Source organism: Astyanax mexicanus, chromosome 9 (assembly GCF_023375975.1).
Source record: "Astyanax mexicanus isolate ESR-SI-001 chromosome 9, AstMex3_surface, whole genome shotgun sequence".
Taxonomy (NCBI): domain Eukaryota; kingdom Metazoa; phylum Chordata; class Actinopteri; order Characiformes; family Acestrorhamphidae; genus Astyanax; species Astyanax mexicanus.
Genome location: NC_064416.1, coordinates 43,671,166 through 43,686,416, shown reverse-complemented (window position 1 = coordinate 43,686,416; position 15,251 = coordinate 43,671,166). Strand labels below are relative to the sequence as shown.

At 39.3% G+C, this 15,251-nt stretch overlaps 1 protein-coding gene across 1 annotated transcript in view; it reads right to left on the bottom strand.

Annotated features, from left to right (window-relative positions):
• Window positions 1-214: 214 nt before the first annotated feature.
• slc24a5 (solute carrier family 24 member 5) overlaps window positions 215-15,251 on the bottom strand; it is a 51,392-nt gene continuing 36,355 nt past the window's right edge. The window contains exons 8-9 of the mRNA XM_022687015.2: window positions 4,310-4,411; window positions 215-3,077 (exon numbers count right to left, since the gene is read on the bottom strand). Of these exons, the coding sequence (XP_022542736.2) occupies window positions 2,755-3,077; window positions 4,310-4,411 (425 nt within the window). The 3' untranslated portion in view covers window positions 215-2,754. The remainder of the gene's footprint in view (window positions 3,078-4,309; window positions 4,412-15,251) is intronic.

Genomic DNA, 15,251 nt, shown 5'->3' with positions numbered 1-15,251 from the left:
TGGAAAAGTGTTTTTGTACACTATAAACCAGTCATTATGTTTAATCTGATTTTATTAGTGATTTAAAATATGCTGTTGAAATGGTAATTTAATGTTTGGTTTTCAGTATTTCACAAAGATGGCTATCGAGTGAACTGACTTGCTTATAAGGACTTTACCATCATATATCATATATATATATATATATATAATATGCTAGTGGAGTATAAGCTATTACAATTAGCAATAATTAGCTACATTAGCCCCGTAGCTTAAGTTATTACTGTGTTAAATGGTCGGGTATTCGGATTCATTGCTTGTTAGCTACATAGAGAAGCTTCTAATTGATGTATTATAAACATGTTTTGCTTGTTTATATCAGCTGCATTAGATTTATAGCTTAAGTTAGCACCATGTTTACTGGTAGAGTTTGAGCTCCCACCAAATTAGCCTTGTGGTTTAGTGTGAAACTAATGCTGCATTTGACTTAAAATGAGATGTTGGAGTTCCAAATAGGTCATTTCAACTGGAGCGCCCCAACTAGTCTGAATTCCTACTGAGAAAACCTCACAAGAAAGCCTCACCAGCCCTGAGTTCAAAATCCAATATGGCTACTATACATATCAACAGTAAAAGCAATAGTTTTATACAGTTTATCATCAATTTTGTATATTTACATCACCAACTGTTCAACCTCTTTATGTGGTTACAATCTTTCTGGTGGTTGGATGCACAATATATTGTATAATGCATTATTTTCAAATGGAATCGCTAACAATGCTAACTTGTTGCAATGCTAATAATGGGATATCAAATGTTCGGACAGTTCGGACACCTTAAATTCAGTGTTTTTTATTATTTTAAAAATGTTCTGTCATTGTAGATTAATACTTAAGTCATCCAAGCTGTGAAGAAAAACAAATGGAATTATTATATGGAACAAAAAAAGTTACACAATCCAGAATAACTTTTATATTTAAAAAGTATTTAAAAGTAGCACCTCTTGCTTAGATAGAGACAGTTTTGCACATCTTGGCTGCATTTTCCCAGTCAGTTTTATAAGGTAGAGTCACCTGGAATTTAGGCTTTCAGTTAACAGCTGTGCTGAATTCATCAATAATTAATTACTTGAATTTCTTGACTCTTAATGTGTTTGAGAGCATCAGTTATGGCAGGAATGACTCAACTAAAGTAAAGTCAAACTTACTTTAAGTAAAGAAGGTCAGTCAACTGAAAAAGTTTAAGAATTGCAGTGTCAAAAAGACCATTAAAAACATTATGATGAAACTGGCACTCATCAGGACCACCTCAGGAAAGGAAGAACAAGAGTTTCCTCTGTTGCACAGGATAAGTTCATCAGAGTTACCATCCTCAGAAACCACAAGTTAACAAAACCCCAGATATGAGTCACCTAAAAGCTTCTTCACAGAGAATTTAGGTTTGTTTAACACTTTTAAGTTACTACATGATTCCTTATGTGTTCCTTCATAGTCTGAATAACATTAGTATTCATTTACCATGTAGGAAAATTATAATAAAATGATAAAAACATGAGAATGAGAAGGTATATCCAAACTTTTGAGTGGTGCTGTATATTAGAAAAAAAGACCTGCTGTAAGTTTCTCTAGGGGTTTCTCTACTGAGAATGTGCAAGTGCACCTGTAGATCCATGTAGAAAAGTACTTTTAAAACGTGCGTTGTGGTGCGCTCTGCTTTTAGAGAAAAAAAATGGTGCTTTTAGCAATAACTCTGTCTCAGTCTCTTTTAGTTTGCCAGCTCTCCTAATTTCTAATTCTGTGTTTCTTTAGTTTAACAATGTATAAATGGGTAGATGACGATGATTGCTCTTCTGATTTCTCCATGTTGGTAGTAGCTCTCATATCAGCAGTATTAGCAGTGCACAGAGTTGCTCAAGTAACCAGCAAAATGTTTTATAGCCAGAAAACTCCCAGGAAGACATACAGGGGTTGGACAATGAAACTGAAACACCTGGTTTTAGAGCACAATAATTGATTGTGGTGACGGACAGTTCTGGAGGAAACAGGAGAGTTGAGGTGCACATTGAATTCTGCCGTGATCTTTCAGACAGCTTCCTCTTACAGCGTCCACAGTTAATCCTGTTGGATGTGGTTGGTCCTTCTTGGTGGTATGCTGACGTTACCCTGGATACCGTGGCTCTTGATACATCACAAAGACTTGCTGTCTTGGTCACAGATGCTCCAGCAAGACGTGCACCAACAATTTGTCCTCTTTTGAACTCTGGTATGTCACCCATAATGTTGTTTGCATTGCAATATATTGAGCAGAACTGTGCTCTTACCCTGCTAATTGAACCTTCACACTCTGCTCTTACTGGTGCAATAATGTGCAATTAATGAAGATTGGCCACTAGGCTGCTCCAATTTAGCCATGAAACCTCCCACACTAAAATGACAGGTGTTTCAGTTTCATTGTCCAATGCCTGTGCCAGACACCTCTTTTTTTATAATTACTGATGTTGGCAGAAGCACACTAATGCCATTTATTAAAATATTTTGTCCCCTTTCCACTTAGGAATACTACTGCTTTCAATTCAAAAGAAAGAAAAATACAAACTTAAGAACTGTTGCTTTAACGTTAACTGCAGCGCCATCATCAACTTGGCTGAGGCATCTTTCCAAATCTCCAACATCTGACATCCAAGATAAATAGTAAGCAGCATAAAAAAAGTACCAAACACCCCAACATTTTGGAGCAGGGGTAAAAAAACTGGGCTTTCAGGTGAACTGAGGTCAGTTAGTCTCCGCAGCCCCGTATAGGGTTATTCCCGATGATTCCCAGCTCGTAGAGGATAGATAACGTAGCAAAGAGGATGTAGCACAGCAGACACACGATGCCCAGCTTCCAGTCCAGCTTCCATCCATTTATGTGCACAGCCAGGAAGAGGAAGACGATAGATAACAGCAGCGTGGAGGTGATGAAGACCATGCCTGTGCTGTTTACCACCACAGGACCCGTGGTGTCCACGAAAGCTGTCTTTATGAACCAGGGCAGACCCAGGCACAGCATGTCGAACACGTTGGAGCCCACGATGTTGGACATGGCCATGTCTGCCTTCCCTGTGTACCACACAAACAAAAAATACACACATATTCACAACCATATCTGTGAATAATTACCTTTACTTACAGACGTTTTCACCTGAAGTACTCTTTTACATTAGCATCTTAGTATTAATTTCAAATGTATTCAAAAGTGTAATCTTCTGTTGTTGTAGTCACTGTCTCTACTGTCATTGGAAGGCTTTATGTTAGATTTTGTAGCACTGCTGATGAGCACATCAGTGATTTTAGGATTTTGGATGGATGGATGGATGGATGGATGGATTTTTATACCTCTCTAGCCCAATAGGTTCATGTTTATCTTAATCTATTCTATAGTACATACTTCTCTACAGGTACTAGACAAGCTGTGTGTGCACATTTATGTCAGCAACAGCTGCAACTTTTGACCTTGCCGTCTCTGAATGGACAGATGGCACTCTTTCCCCTAATTGTTTCTAGGGTGAAGTCGATCAGCACAAGGCATCTGTGAGCTGATGTATCGGAATCACTTTCCTCGAGCACTATGCTGGCTACTCAGCAATGCTGCATCAACAACAGTTCAAAAAGAGTCAGAGGAGGCATGTGCTAGCTTTTACCCTCCTGGTGTTGGGGCATCACTTGTGATAGGGAATATACAGCTGACTAGCGGACTGCAGAGTAGCAGCTGAATGGGTGAGACATTTGGCCTAGATAAATTGGGAGAAAAATGGTAAAAAAATAAAAAAAAATAAAAAATGAATATTTTATAAGCCACTGTAAAGTAGCTGGATGCACTCATTACAAGGGGTGTCCACAAACATATGGACACATGTATATACTGTAAACATATACTGATAAAAAAGTATCCGCTGGCCTGCATTGTGTTTGGTGAAGTGAGGCTTGGATGGAGCTCCTCGTTCATGGAAACCCATTCCATGAATCTCTCTACACTCTACTCTTCTTAAAATTGTGTAATGTAGTGATTGAGTTATTTTACACTGGCATAGCAAGTTGCTGTCATTCCCAGTCTCTTCCGCTGTGTTATAATATCACTGACAGTTGGTTGTGGACTATTTAGTAGTGAGGAAATTGAACGACTGGATTTGTTGAAGGCAAAAGCGTGTTGAAGTCGTTATAAAAGTTCCACTACGTAATTCATAGCTGCTGAGCAATGACCTTTAGAAACTTGTATGGATGAAACTGTACATGTCAAAGGTTTTGAATCACTTGTGGAAAAAAAAGTGGCGTGTAGAATTCAGTGTCTTTACCCTCTCGTGCCACCATCACGCTGGCCACTGTGTCGGGGATGCTGGTTCCAGCCGCCAGCAGAGTGAGACCCATCACTGTGTCGGGAATCGCCAGAGTCTCTCCTGCACACGCAATCACACGGTGGGATTAGTGGTGAAATAGGTGTACTGCAAATGCACTAATCACTTCAGACAACAACTCAACAGCCCCTATCACCCCTCCTGCCTGTTCCGCCCCCAAACATAGTCAATCAGCCAAGACATGTTTGGCACAGGCCTGTCACACTTATTACACAATCGCTCGGCTGCAGTCACTTGAGCTGATCAGTTATTTTCCACAGTGTTTGGTACATTTCACAAACAGGCTGAGTGTGAATGTTGTGGGTGGGATAAGGCCAATTACCCTGCTGATAAAAACGGCTGAGAAACAAAGTTTTTTATTAGTTTAGCTGCTTTCTAACATGATCATCCTGAACAAGCTGAAGAACCAGTATAACCACGTTTTAGCATACTGGTGGACTACCACAAACATGCTGGTCAACCAGCATGACCAGCAGCATCACCAAACTGGTTGTTTAGCATGACTAGCATGACCAAAATGCTGATCAGGAGCTGGTTAACCTGCTATAGCTGGTCTTAAGTTGCATTTTTCAGTAAAGAAATGGGTAAAAAAAACAGCTATGCTAACTATACTATACAACCTAACTTACTATAACACGAGAAGAAGGGCACTGAGTAGTGTTTTTAGTTTTTAAGCAGTTTTTATGTAGTTTTAGCTTAAGTTTAGCTTAAGTTTGTGGGTGGTCGCCTTTCTCAAAATTGATCTGGTGTGTATGTGTAAGTGTGTGGTATGTATTTAAGTGTGTGTGAGTATAAAACGTATGCATGACTGTGCCCAGGTATTAATTGGCACTCAATTGGGTAAATGCTGTAGTACCTGATGCAGTCCTCTAGGTGGATGGTTGTTTCCGGTTGAGAGTATGCTGTGCACTATTGGCTGCCACTTCTCAATGGTGTGTGTGGATGAGTGCTGAGTATAAATGGTTTTGTGTGTAAATTGGGTACATTTTAAAGAGTCTTTGGGTTTCTAGAAAGGCGCGATATATGTTGAACTTGAACATTTCAACGTTTCCTTTATTTGTAGTTGTATATGTAGTGTATATGTAATCTTTCCTAACTTTAAACAATATCGCATGCTGGTTTCAGAGCCTTGTTTGTGATTGAGTACGTGTAAATAAGCATGGTATATACAAAATATCAGTACCTAGGGCTGGGTGAAATATTGAGATTTAAAAAAATATCTATATATTTTCATAAGAGATATACGATGAATCAATTTCAAGGCATTTGGGGGCCTCAAGCAAAATGGACCACACCACATGTACCATCTCAACATTTAATAACATTAAAATAAACAACGTCAGATCAAGTGTAGTTCAAACATCAAAGCAATAGTTAAAAACACTTTATCCCCACCATCTTTATTGAAATGTTATATTGTTGTTTGACCAAGATTGAGGCAAAATGCACTACAAAAAGCTAAAAAAACTAACCATTGAAAACTTAGTTCAGTTTAGCTTAAGCTTAAGATGAGTAAGGACCTGTAAAGTTAATCAAATATTGTCAAATATAAAGGATGGGTTGAGATTTTGGTGTGTTGTTAATGTCAGTTAGTCAGTAGCTTTATCCGTTCTAGTGTTAAAGACAGTGAACAGCTGGTGTATATGGATACTGCTGAACATGTTTCAGTCTGGTTATATTCTACTGTAGGTAACTAGTGAGATGCATCCCCTTGTCGTTGTAATTTCCTGCATTGACATCACAGAATTTAATTTATATGCATTTTTTCCCAAAGCACATCCTTTGTTTTTAGACTAGCTTTAGTGAAAAAAACATTTATGCATTTATTGCTATATCATAGCAATCACCACAGACAGACACCATAGTAACACCTTAGCAACCACCTAGCAACTGCTTAGCAACAACCATGGACACTATAGCAACGCCTTAGCAACTACCTGGCAACTGCTTAGCGGCATCATAGCAACCAGCACAGACACCCTAGCAACACTACAGCAATCACCAAGCAGCTGCTTAACAACACCATAGGAAACACCATGGATACCATAGCAATGCTTTGCAATCACCTAGCAACACCTTAGCAACCACCTAGCAACTGCAACCACCACAGCAACCAACATAGATACCCTAGCAACACATTATGTTTTTTTATATATTTTTTAAAATGTTTAAATATTTTTTCTGTAATCTTTTGTATACATTACATATATACAGTGTGTGTGTGTGTGTGTGCGCACGCGCATTGCTATAGCATTATAAACTGACTAATGAGAATACATTACTAAGCAACTACCTAGCAGCCACTTAGCCACACCTTAGCAACCACCAGGCAACTGCTTAGCGATATCATAACTATCACCACAGACACCATAGTAACATCTTAGCAACCACCTAGCAACACCTTAGAAACCACCTAGCAACTGCTTAGCAACAACCATGGACACTATAGCAATGCCTTAGCAACTACCTAGCAGCAACTGCTTAGCGACATCATAGCAACCACCACAGACACCCTAGGAACACTACAGCAATCACCAAGCAGCTGCTTAACAACACCATAAGAAACACCATGGATACTATAGCAATGCTTTGCAACCACCTAGCAACAACTTAGCAACACCATAGCAACCACCACAGATACCCTAGCAACACCTTATATTTTTTATATATTTTATACATATTTTTTTATATTTTTTTATTATTGGTATTCATGCATCTCCTCATACACAGCAGACAGTGTGTGTGTGTTTGTGTGTGTGTGTGCGCGCGCATTGCTTTAGCATTATAACCTGACTTATGCTAATACATTACTTAGCAACTTCCTAGCAGCCACTTAGCCACACCTTAGCAACACCTCAGCAACCAGCAGGCAACTGCTTAGCGATATCATAACAATCACCACAGACACCATAGTAACACTGTAAAACCATAGTATAGTAAAACTGTTTAGCAACAACCATGGACACTATAGCAACGCCTTAGCAACTATCTAGCAGCAACTGCTTAGCGACATCACAGCAACCACCACAGACACCCTAGGAACACTACAGCAATCACCAAGCAGCTGCTTAACAACACCCTAAGAAACACCATGGGTACCACATCAATGCTTTGCAACCACCTAGCAAACACCTTATATCTTTTAGAATTTTTATATATTTTTTCTGTAATCTTTTTTATACAGTATATATATAGATTTATCATCTGTATTCATGCATCTCATCATACACAGCAGACTGTGTGTGTTTGTGTGTGTGCGCATTGCTTTAGCATTATAACCTGACTAACACCTTAGCAACCACCTAGAAACACCTTAGCAACCACCTAGCAACTGCTTAGCAACAACCATGGACCAACCACCACAGACACCCTAGCAACACTACAGAAATTACCAAGTAACTGCTTAACAACACCATTGGAAACACCATGGATACCATAGCAATGCTTTGCAACCACCTAGCAACACATTAGCAACACCATAGCAACCGCCACAGATACCCTAGCAACACCTTATATTTTTATATATTTTTTAGAATTTTTATATTTTTTTTCTGTAACCTTATATATATATATATATATATATATATAAGGTTCATTCATGCATCTCCTCATACACAGCAGACTGTGTGTGTGTGTGTGTGTGTGTTTGGGATTTCAGCCCCCAGCCAGCCAGCAGACCCCCATGTGGTTGTAGGGATGGAGGCCTGATGACTCGTGCTCTAAAACGCACTCAGAGAAACTCGCCCACAGGGCAATCACACACACACACACACACACACACACACGCTCTGACACGCACCCTGCCCGAGGGTTAGCTCCTCCTCAGTACCTGCCCATTGCTTTACTCTTTTCCACACGGCTCGTACTCATGTGAGTCTGCGTGCTCTTTCCCTGGATAATAATCCTATTATCCCACCGCCTGAATCACATGCTCTCCGGGGTCCAGCGGCCCGTAATCCCCGGCCTCTAGTCTCCCACAAACCCTCAGGATATGGAGCTGGCATCTCAGGAATGGGCAGAAAGAGCATGTGACCAGGCTGTGTGTGATTCTCAGAATCCCAGCACCTCTAGAACATAAGGTTCTTAATATGATCTACACTGTAATGAGCTGTTAACTGCACTTAGAGATCAAATATACTATATATTTAATATTACTATATCTCAATTATACACACACACACACACACAATAGGCCTGCTGTGTTAATGATTACAGAACATCCTTCGGATTAATGTGCAGAATTTGCACAGTTTAAAGTCTGTATAAGTCTGGCCACTTCCCATGCTAACGGCTTAAATCCAAAAAGCAGAGAAAGCACGCTGTACACCAAAGACCAGTAGTAGTAATAATTATTTGGCTGAGTGATGATGGCAGGCTAATCAACCTGACTTGTCTTTGCCAGCTTGTAGAGTTTGAAAGTGGACTTGGACGCGAGCAAGACAGCTTTTGGACGGGAGTCGCACGATTGAATAAATCTGGTTTCGTAATATATATATACAAACCCCTGCAGAGGTTCAATGGTCAAATCGAGGGCATCAATCAAAGTGAAAACTTTTCTCCTTCACTGTAAATGAATACTGAAGTCTGGTGAACAGAGGAAACTCTTGCTGTTCCTTTCCTGGCTCAGTCCTGCCGAGAGCCAGTTTCAACCAGCAGGCAACTGCTTAGCAATATCATAGCAATCACCACAGACACCATAGTAACACCTTAGCAACCACCTAGCAACACCTTAGCATTCACCTAGCAACTGCTTAGCAACACCTTACACTCTAAAAAACAGAGGTACGATACGAGTACTTTTTTGTACTCATAAGTACACTTTTCATAATTGTATCCTCAAAGGTACAATATTGGTCTTTACAGGGTCAGATTTGTTCCCTCTGAAGTACAAAGTCATTCCTAACAGCAATAAGTACAGATTTGTACCATTTAACCAACCAAAATTTACATTTCAGTATTCTGTATCATTGTACTAATAAACAATATATATTTTATTTGCACATTTTTTTATTTGAAAGCCAGACAGTTTTGGATCATGAAGTTCTTGACACATATTTAGTTGATGATAATGTTTATAACCTTTATAATCTTTACTGGCACAAAAACCATGGGTACAAAAAAGGACTTATACTAAAAGGTACTTTTTTGTACCTCAATAAAGGTACAGCCCCAGCGACAAGCTTTGTACTTTTTTAAGTACTTACTTTTCTTAGTGTGTAACAACCACCATGGATACCATAGCAGTGCCTTAGCAACCACCTAGCAACACCTTAGCAACCACCTAGCAACTGCTTAGCAACACCATAGCAACCACCACAGACACCCTAGCAAAACTACAGCAATCACCAAGCAACTGGTTTACAACACCAAGGGAAACACCATGGGTACCATAGCAATGCTATAGTTTCATCATAACGTCATCATAGCAAATTTCATTATAATGTCTTTGATGGTCTTTGTGGTGACTGCACTTGATAATTTTAGTTTTTGAAATGTTTCAGATTGTCTGACCTTCATTTATTAAAGTTTTCTTCCTTACTTAGTTGAGTAGTTTTGGCCAACTTGTCTAAAACGGATTAGAACATTACTCAAATAGAGTTCTCATCACCTGAAACTCAACCCCAGCAAGACTGACCTTCTGTTCATTCCAGGAACTACAGATCTTCACCACAATCTCTCCATCTCTTTCGAGACCTCTCTTTTGGTCACTTGTGCATTAGCACATAGCCTTGGTGTAGTAATGGATGACCAGTTATCGTTCTTGAGCCATGTTGCCAATCTGCCTCAGTTATGCAGATTTCTCCTGTACAATATCTGAAGAATTTGACCGGTTCTTTCTCAGGAAGTCACTCAGGTGCTTGTGCATTCTCTCTCTCTTTCTCTGTTCTCATCTCAATACTCGACTACTGCAACCCTCTACTGGCTGCTCTTCCACTGCAGAGCCACCAAAACCCTGCAACTAGTTTAGAATCAGCGGCAGCAGCACAACTCAATCTTCAATCTTCTGTCTTCAATCTTCTGAAGTTCAGTCATGTGACTCTTGACTCTGCTGTGTTCCCTCCACTGACTTCCTGTTGCTGCAGAACCCTGACTCTGGTCTACAAAACCAAAAACGCACCAGCTCCTTCCTACTTGATGGCACTGATGGTCAAACCCAGATCTGTACCAAGAGCTCTTAGAGCTTCCAGTACAGCTCAGCTCAGCTCGAACCACCATCCCTCAAAATAACCCACAGAAAACAAACATCCAAACTCTTCTCTGTGCTGCAGGACCAAGATGGTGGAACGAATTTCCATTGTGTATCAGAACAGCAATGTCATTCATGGTCTTTAAACACTGCTGACTGAAGACTCATCTTTTTAGTTTAAAATTAGTTCCTAAACTAATCTTAAAAAAAATAAATATAGCCGCAAGCGGCAATCATCGGGTTCAAGCACCAACTTGCACAATGGTGCCTACTGGAGCATTGAATGGTGATGTGTAAGAAGGTCTAATATGATTGGAGATGCCCTGTCACATTTAGAAATTATCAAGTTTTTCACCTGTTATTAATGTTGAGCAGAGGCCTTTCAACCTGATCAGTGCTTAAATTCACATGTAAATCTAGTGAACTTTGTAGGATATTCATTAAGTGAGTTAGAACTAGTCAAAAGGTGTCTACATGTTATTGGTATTGATCAGGTGGCTTCAACCAGAATGTTCACAAAGTGGTATTCAGATTGACCTTTGAACCTTTGCAGAACAAGCTGAAATGTTTGACCAAACAAGTTTAAATTAACACAAAGGAGTGAATGTTCTGATATGACATGTAATTACGAAGTTATTATAAATCTAGTTCTGAATTAAATGGCGCTTCATCAAGCACCAACTAGCACAATGGTGCCTACTAGAGCATAGGATGGTGATGTGTAAGAAGGTCTAACACAATTGGAGACATTCTGTCACATTTAGAAATGATCAAAAGTCTTTCACCTGTTATTAATGTTGAGAAGAGGCACAAAGGAGTGAATGTTCTGATATGACATGTAATGTCAAGTTATTCTTAATCTAGTTCTGTATTAAATGGCGCTTCATCAGAGTGATATTGTACAGAGGTCTTTAACATTGTGAGATTACAGCAAATACTGCAGAGTTACAGGAATTTAGGTTAGAAATTCCAAGGACGCACAGATTGCTTGATGCCTGGAGAGTATTGTATGTGAAATTTTCACAAATGTTTTTAATGAACATTTACCTAGAGACTCTACAGTGTGCAGCAAGACTGAAATGGAGGTGATAGGCCAAATATCCAGAGAGTAGTTTCAATATAGCTATTTTCAAACAATTAGCAATTATGAATGAACAAAGCACTTTTTAAACATAGTTGTATTGAGAAATTTGTCAGAGCCACTGTACTAAATATGGCAAAAACAATTAGATGTCAAAATAGTACAGCATGATTGACATATACTCGTTTTTTTGGAACAGCACCCCCCAGTGGGCGGATTGTTTCAGCACTTTGCAGGTCACTACAGTGTCTCCACCTGAACATAACTGCCAAATATCATCCAGATTGGGCAACATTCAGCCTGCCAAAATGTCTGCTGAATGCTGATTGGCTGATGGTGTTCAGCCATGTTGATTGATTAAGTTGCCCTTTGAACATCCTTTAGAGGCTGTATGATAGATTCTGCATGCAAAGTTTCAACTTGCTAGGTTGCACGGTTGCTGAGAAACAGTGCTCCAAATTTACCTCTTGAAGTGAATGGGGCATATATCCGGAAGTACTAATTTGCATATGGCGGCCATATTGTTTACATATTTCAACTTTTTCTTAATGAATATTGAAGCGCATGCTCTCACGAGTGTTTTGATACCAAACATGCCAGGATTGGTCAAAATTCCTAGGACTAGTTTGCAAAAGTAGGTTTTGCATATTATGCAAATTAGCACAAAATCTATATAGACGGAAGTGCATGGTCCAAATTGGAAAGTTGTTGGTATTGACCCAAGGAATCCATCAAAAAAAGAATTTTTAATGTAGGTCTTATGGTTTTTGAGTTATTGAGAAAATTGTGAAAAATGAATTTCCTTGTTTATAGCGCCACCACTTGACCAATCGGTGCCATTTTTGTTGTCCACCGAGATGCACTGATCCTACATCTACCTACCAAGTTTCATTTCTCTATGACTTACGGTTTAGGCTGCACAACTGTTTTTACAGGAGAAAAAGAATAATAATAATAAATATAGCCGCAAGCGGCGATTTACGGGGTTCGAGCGTTACAGGCAAAGAGACCCCTGGAGGCCAGTTAGGCTTAAAACATGTTGCCGGTTGACCGGCATCGCCAAACTGGATGAGGATGACCAGCATGACCGTGAAGACCAAGCTAGATTACCAGCATGACTAATCTGGATGACAAACTTGTTGACCATATTTACCAAGCTGGAAGACCATAATGACCAAACTGGATGACCAGCATGGCAAAGGTGGTTGGCCAGTATGACCAAGCTGGAAGACCACCATTACTATGAGGACAAAGCTGAATGACCAGCAGGACCATAATGACCAATGTGAATGGCCAGCATGACCAAGCTGGATGGCCAGCATAACCAAGCTGGGTGACCAGCGTGACCATAAAGACCATAATGGCAATGCTAGATGAGTGGTGTGAGTAAACTAGTTGAAAAGCATTGATAAATTGAGCTGTAGTGTTCATCAGGTTTTATGTGGTGTCTTACTGCACTCTAGTGGGCATTTGGTGAAACAAATTCAGTTCTTAAATTGAAAAAACACAAGGCATAAAAAGGGCATATAAATAACCCGTATATAGTATATAAGTTTTGACCTGATTAACATTCCGCCTGTTAAAAGCTTGCTGGAATGTGATTGGCTAATAGTGACCACAAAAGTGTCCATATCAAATTTTCATTTGGTGTACCATTAGTGCATGGGCCATAGATGATAATTGGCTAGGATGACCTTGATAGCTTGTATGGTTCTAGAGAAACAGCTATCGAGCATTTGCCCCGCCCCCTGGGGGGGTGTATGTCTACTTAAACTGACAAGGTATCTGAGAATCATGTAATGATCAAAGGACTGAAGTGGTATTAGTGTCAGGTTAAGCATTCAAAAGTTATAAGTGTTAAAGACATTTTACTGCACCATGGTAGAACTCATTTGCATATGGCGGCCATATTGTTTATAAATGTAAAGATTTTTTTAATAATTATTGAGGAGTAAGCTCTGCTGAACTGTTTGACACCAAATATGTCATGATTGGTCAAGGATCCAAGGACAAGATCTCAAAAGTAGGTTTTGCATATTATGCAAATTTTAAAAAAAATTAAGTGGGTGGAGCATAAACAAGAATGACCCAGGCGGCTGACCAGCATGAACAAGGAGGATAAATATGTTCAATTTAGCAAGACAAGCAAGATTGAATAAGTTCAGCAGAGCTTTAATTAAGAATAATTCACCTGTAGCTGTTTCACCAAATGACCACCAGAGCGCAGCAAGAGACCACATATAACCTGCTGGAAATCTATCACTCTATAAGTAAGACAGAACATTCCCTATCAGTGTGTTTCTATTTATTAAAAAGAGAAGAAAAGTCCGATTGGGCTCCAAATTGGTACTCATGATCAAGTGGTCTGCATATATATGTGTGTAAATTTGTGTGTTGATAGGGTCAAAGGTTCCTGACTTCTGTCCATTTAGGTTTGAAAAAAGCGATAATACAGGCTTATGGCCTACAAAATGGCTGTTGCTCTTTGGCCATATTAGAGGCAAAAAATATCTGATTTGGCTCAAAATTTGCAATCAAGATCACAATATCAGTCTATATATGTATGTCAATTTCTGTGTCGATAGGGTCAAAGGTTCCTGACTTCTGTCCATTTAGGTTTGAAAAAAGCGATAATACAGGCTTGAGGCCTACAAAATCGCTGTAGTTTTCCAGCCGTTGTAGAGGCAAAACATGTCCGATTTGGCTGAAAATTTGCAATCAAGATCACATTATCAGTCTATATATGTGTATACATTTGTGTGTTGATAGGGTGAAAGGTTCCTGTCTTCTGTCCATTTAGGTTGGAAAATAGCGATAAATAGAATAAATTGAAAATAGTTATTTTATCACTGTAGAGCCTACTGAAGACTTATTTGGCTCATACTTGGCAAATGTGCTTCAAATGTCATTGTTAATTAGTAGCTTCAACAGTTTTGGCATGTTTTAAACTTTGACAGAGTTTTGGCCAAATAACTCTGAAAAGGCTTTCACGTACATGTTTGATCAAGGTTTATGGGCCTCAAATAGTTAAAATGTCAAGATTTTTTTGATAATTATTTACCTACAGGGTCTCAAGATTGCATCAAGACCAAATTTGTTTTGATTGATTAAGAACTTAAAGACAAGTTCGAAAAGAGCCATTTTTACTCTTTTGGCCACTGATGAAAATCTTTGCATTTTTGGTAAACACATGTAATTACAAAGTTGTAAAGGCTACAGCACAGTATACAAATAAAAAAGAATAACAAGCCTAGGCCACTTGTACCTTTAGATATAACTGATTTTCTGCTATAGCGCCCCCTTGAGGCCAATCAACGCCATATTTTAATGGATGATAGAAGGCCCTGAGATACATGTAGGGTATAAGTATCGTCCGGATTGGTCATTGTTTAGCATGTCAAAAGCTTGCTGGAATCTGATTGGCTAATAACGATCGCAAAAATTTGCATATCAAATTTTCCTTTTGTAAAACATTAGGACATAGGCCATAGATGATACATGCCAAAGGAGAGCTTCATAGCTTGTACGGTTCCTGAGAAACAGATTTTTAGCTTTGGTTCCGCCCCCTGTGGGCGTATGTCTACACAGATTGACGGGCTACCTCAGAATCATGT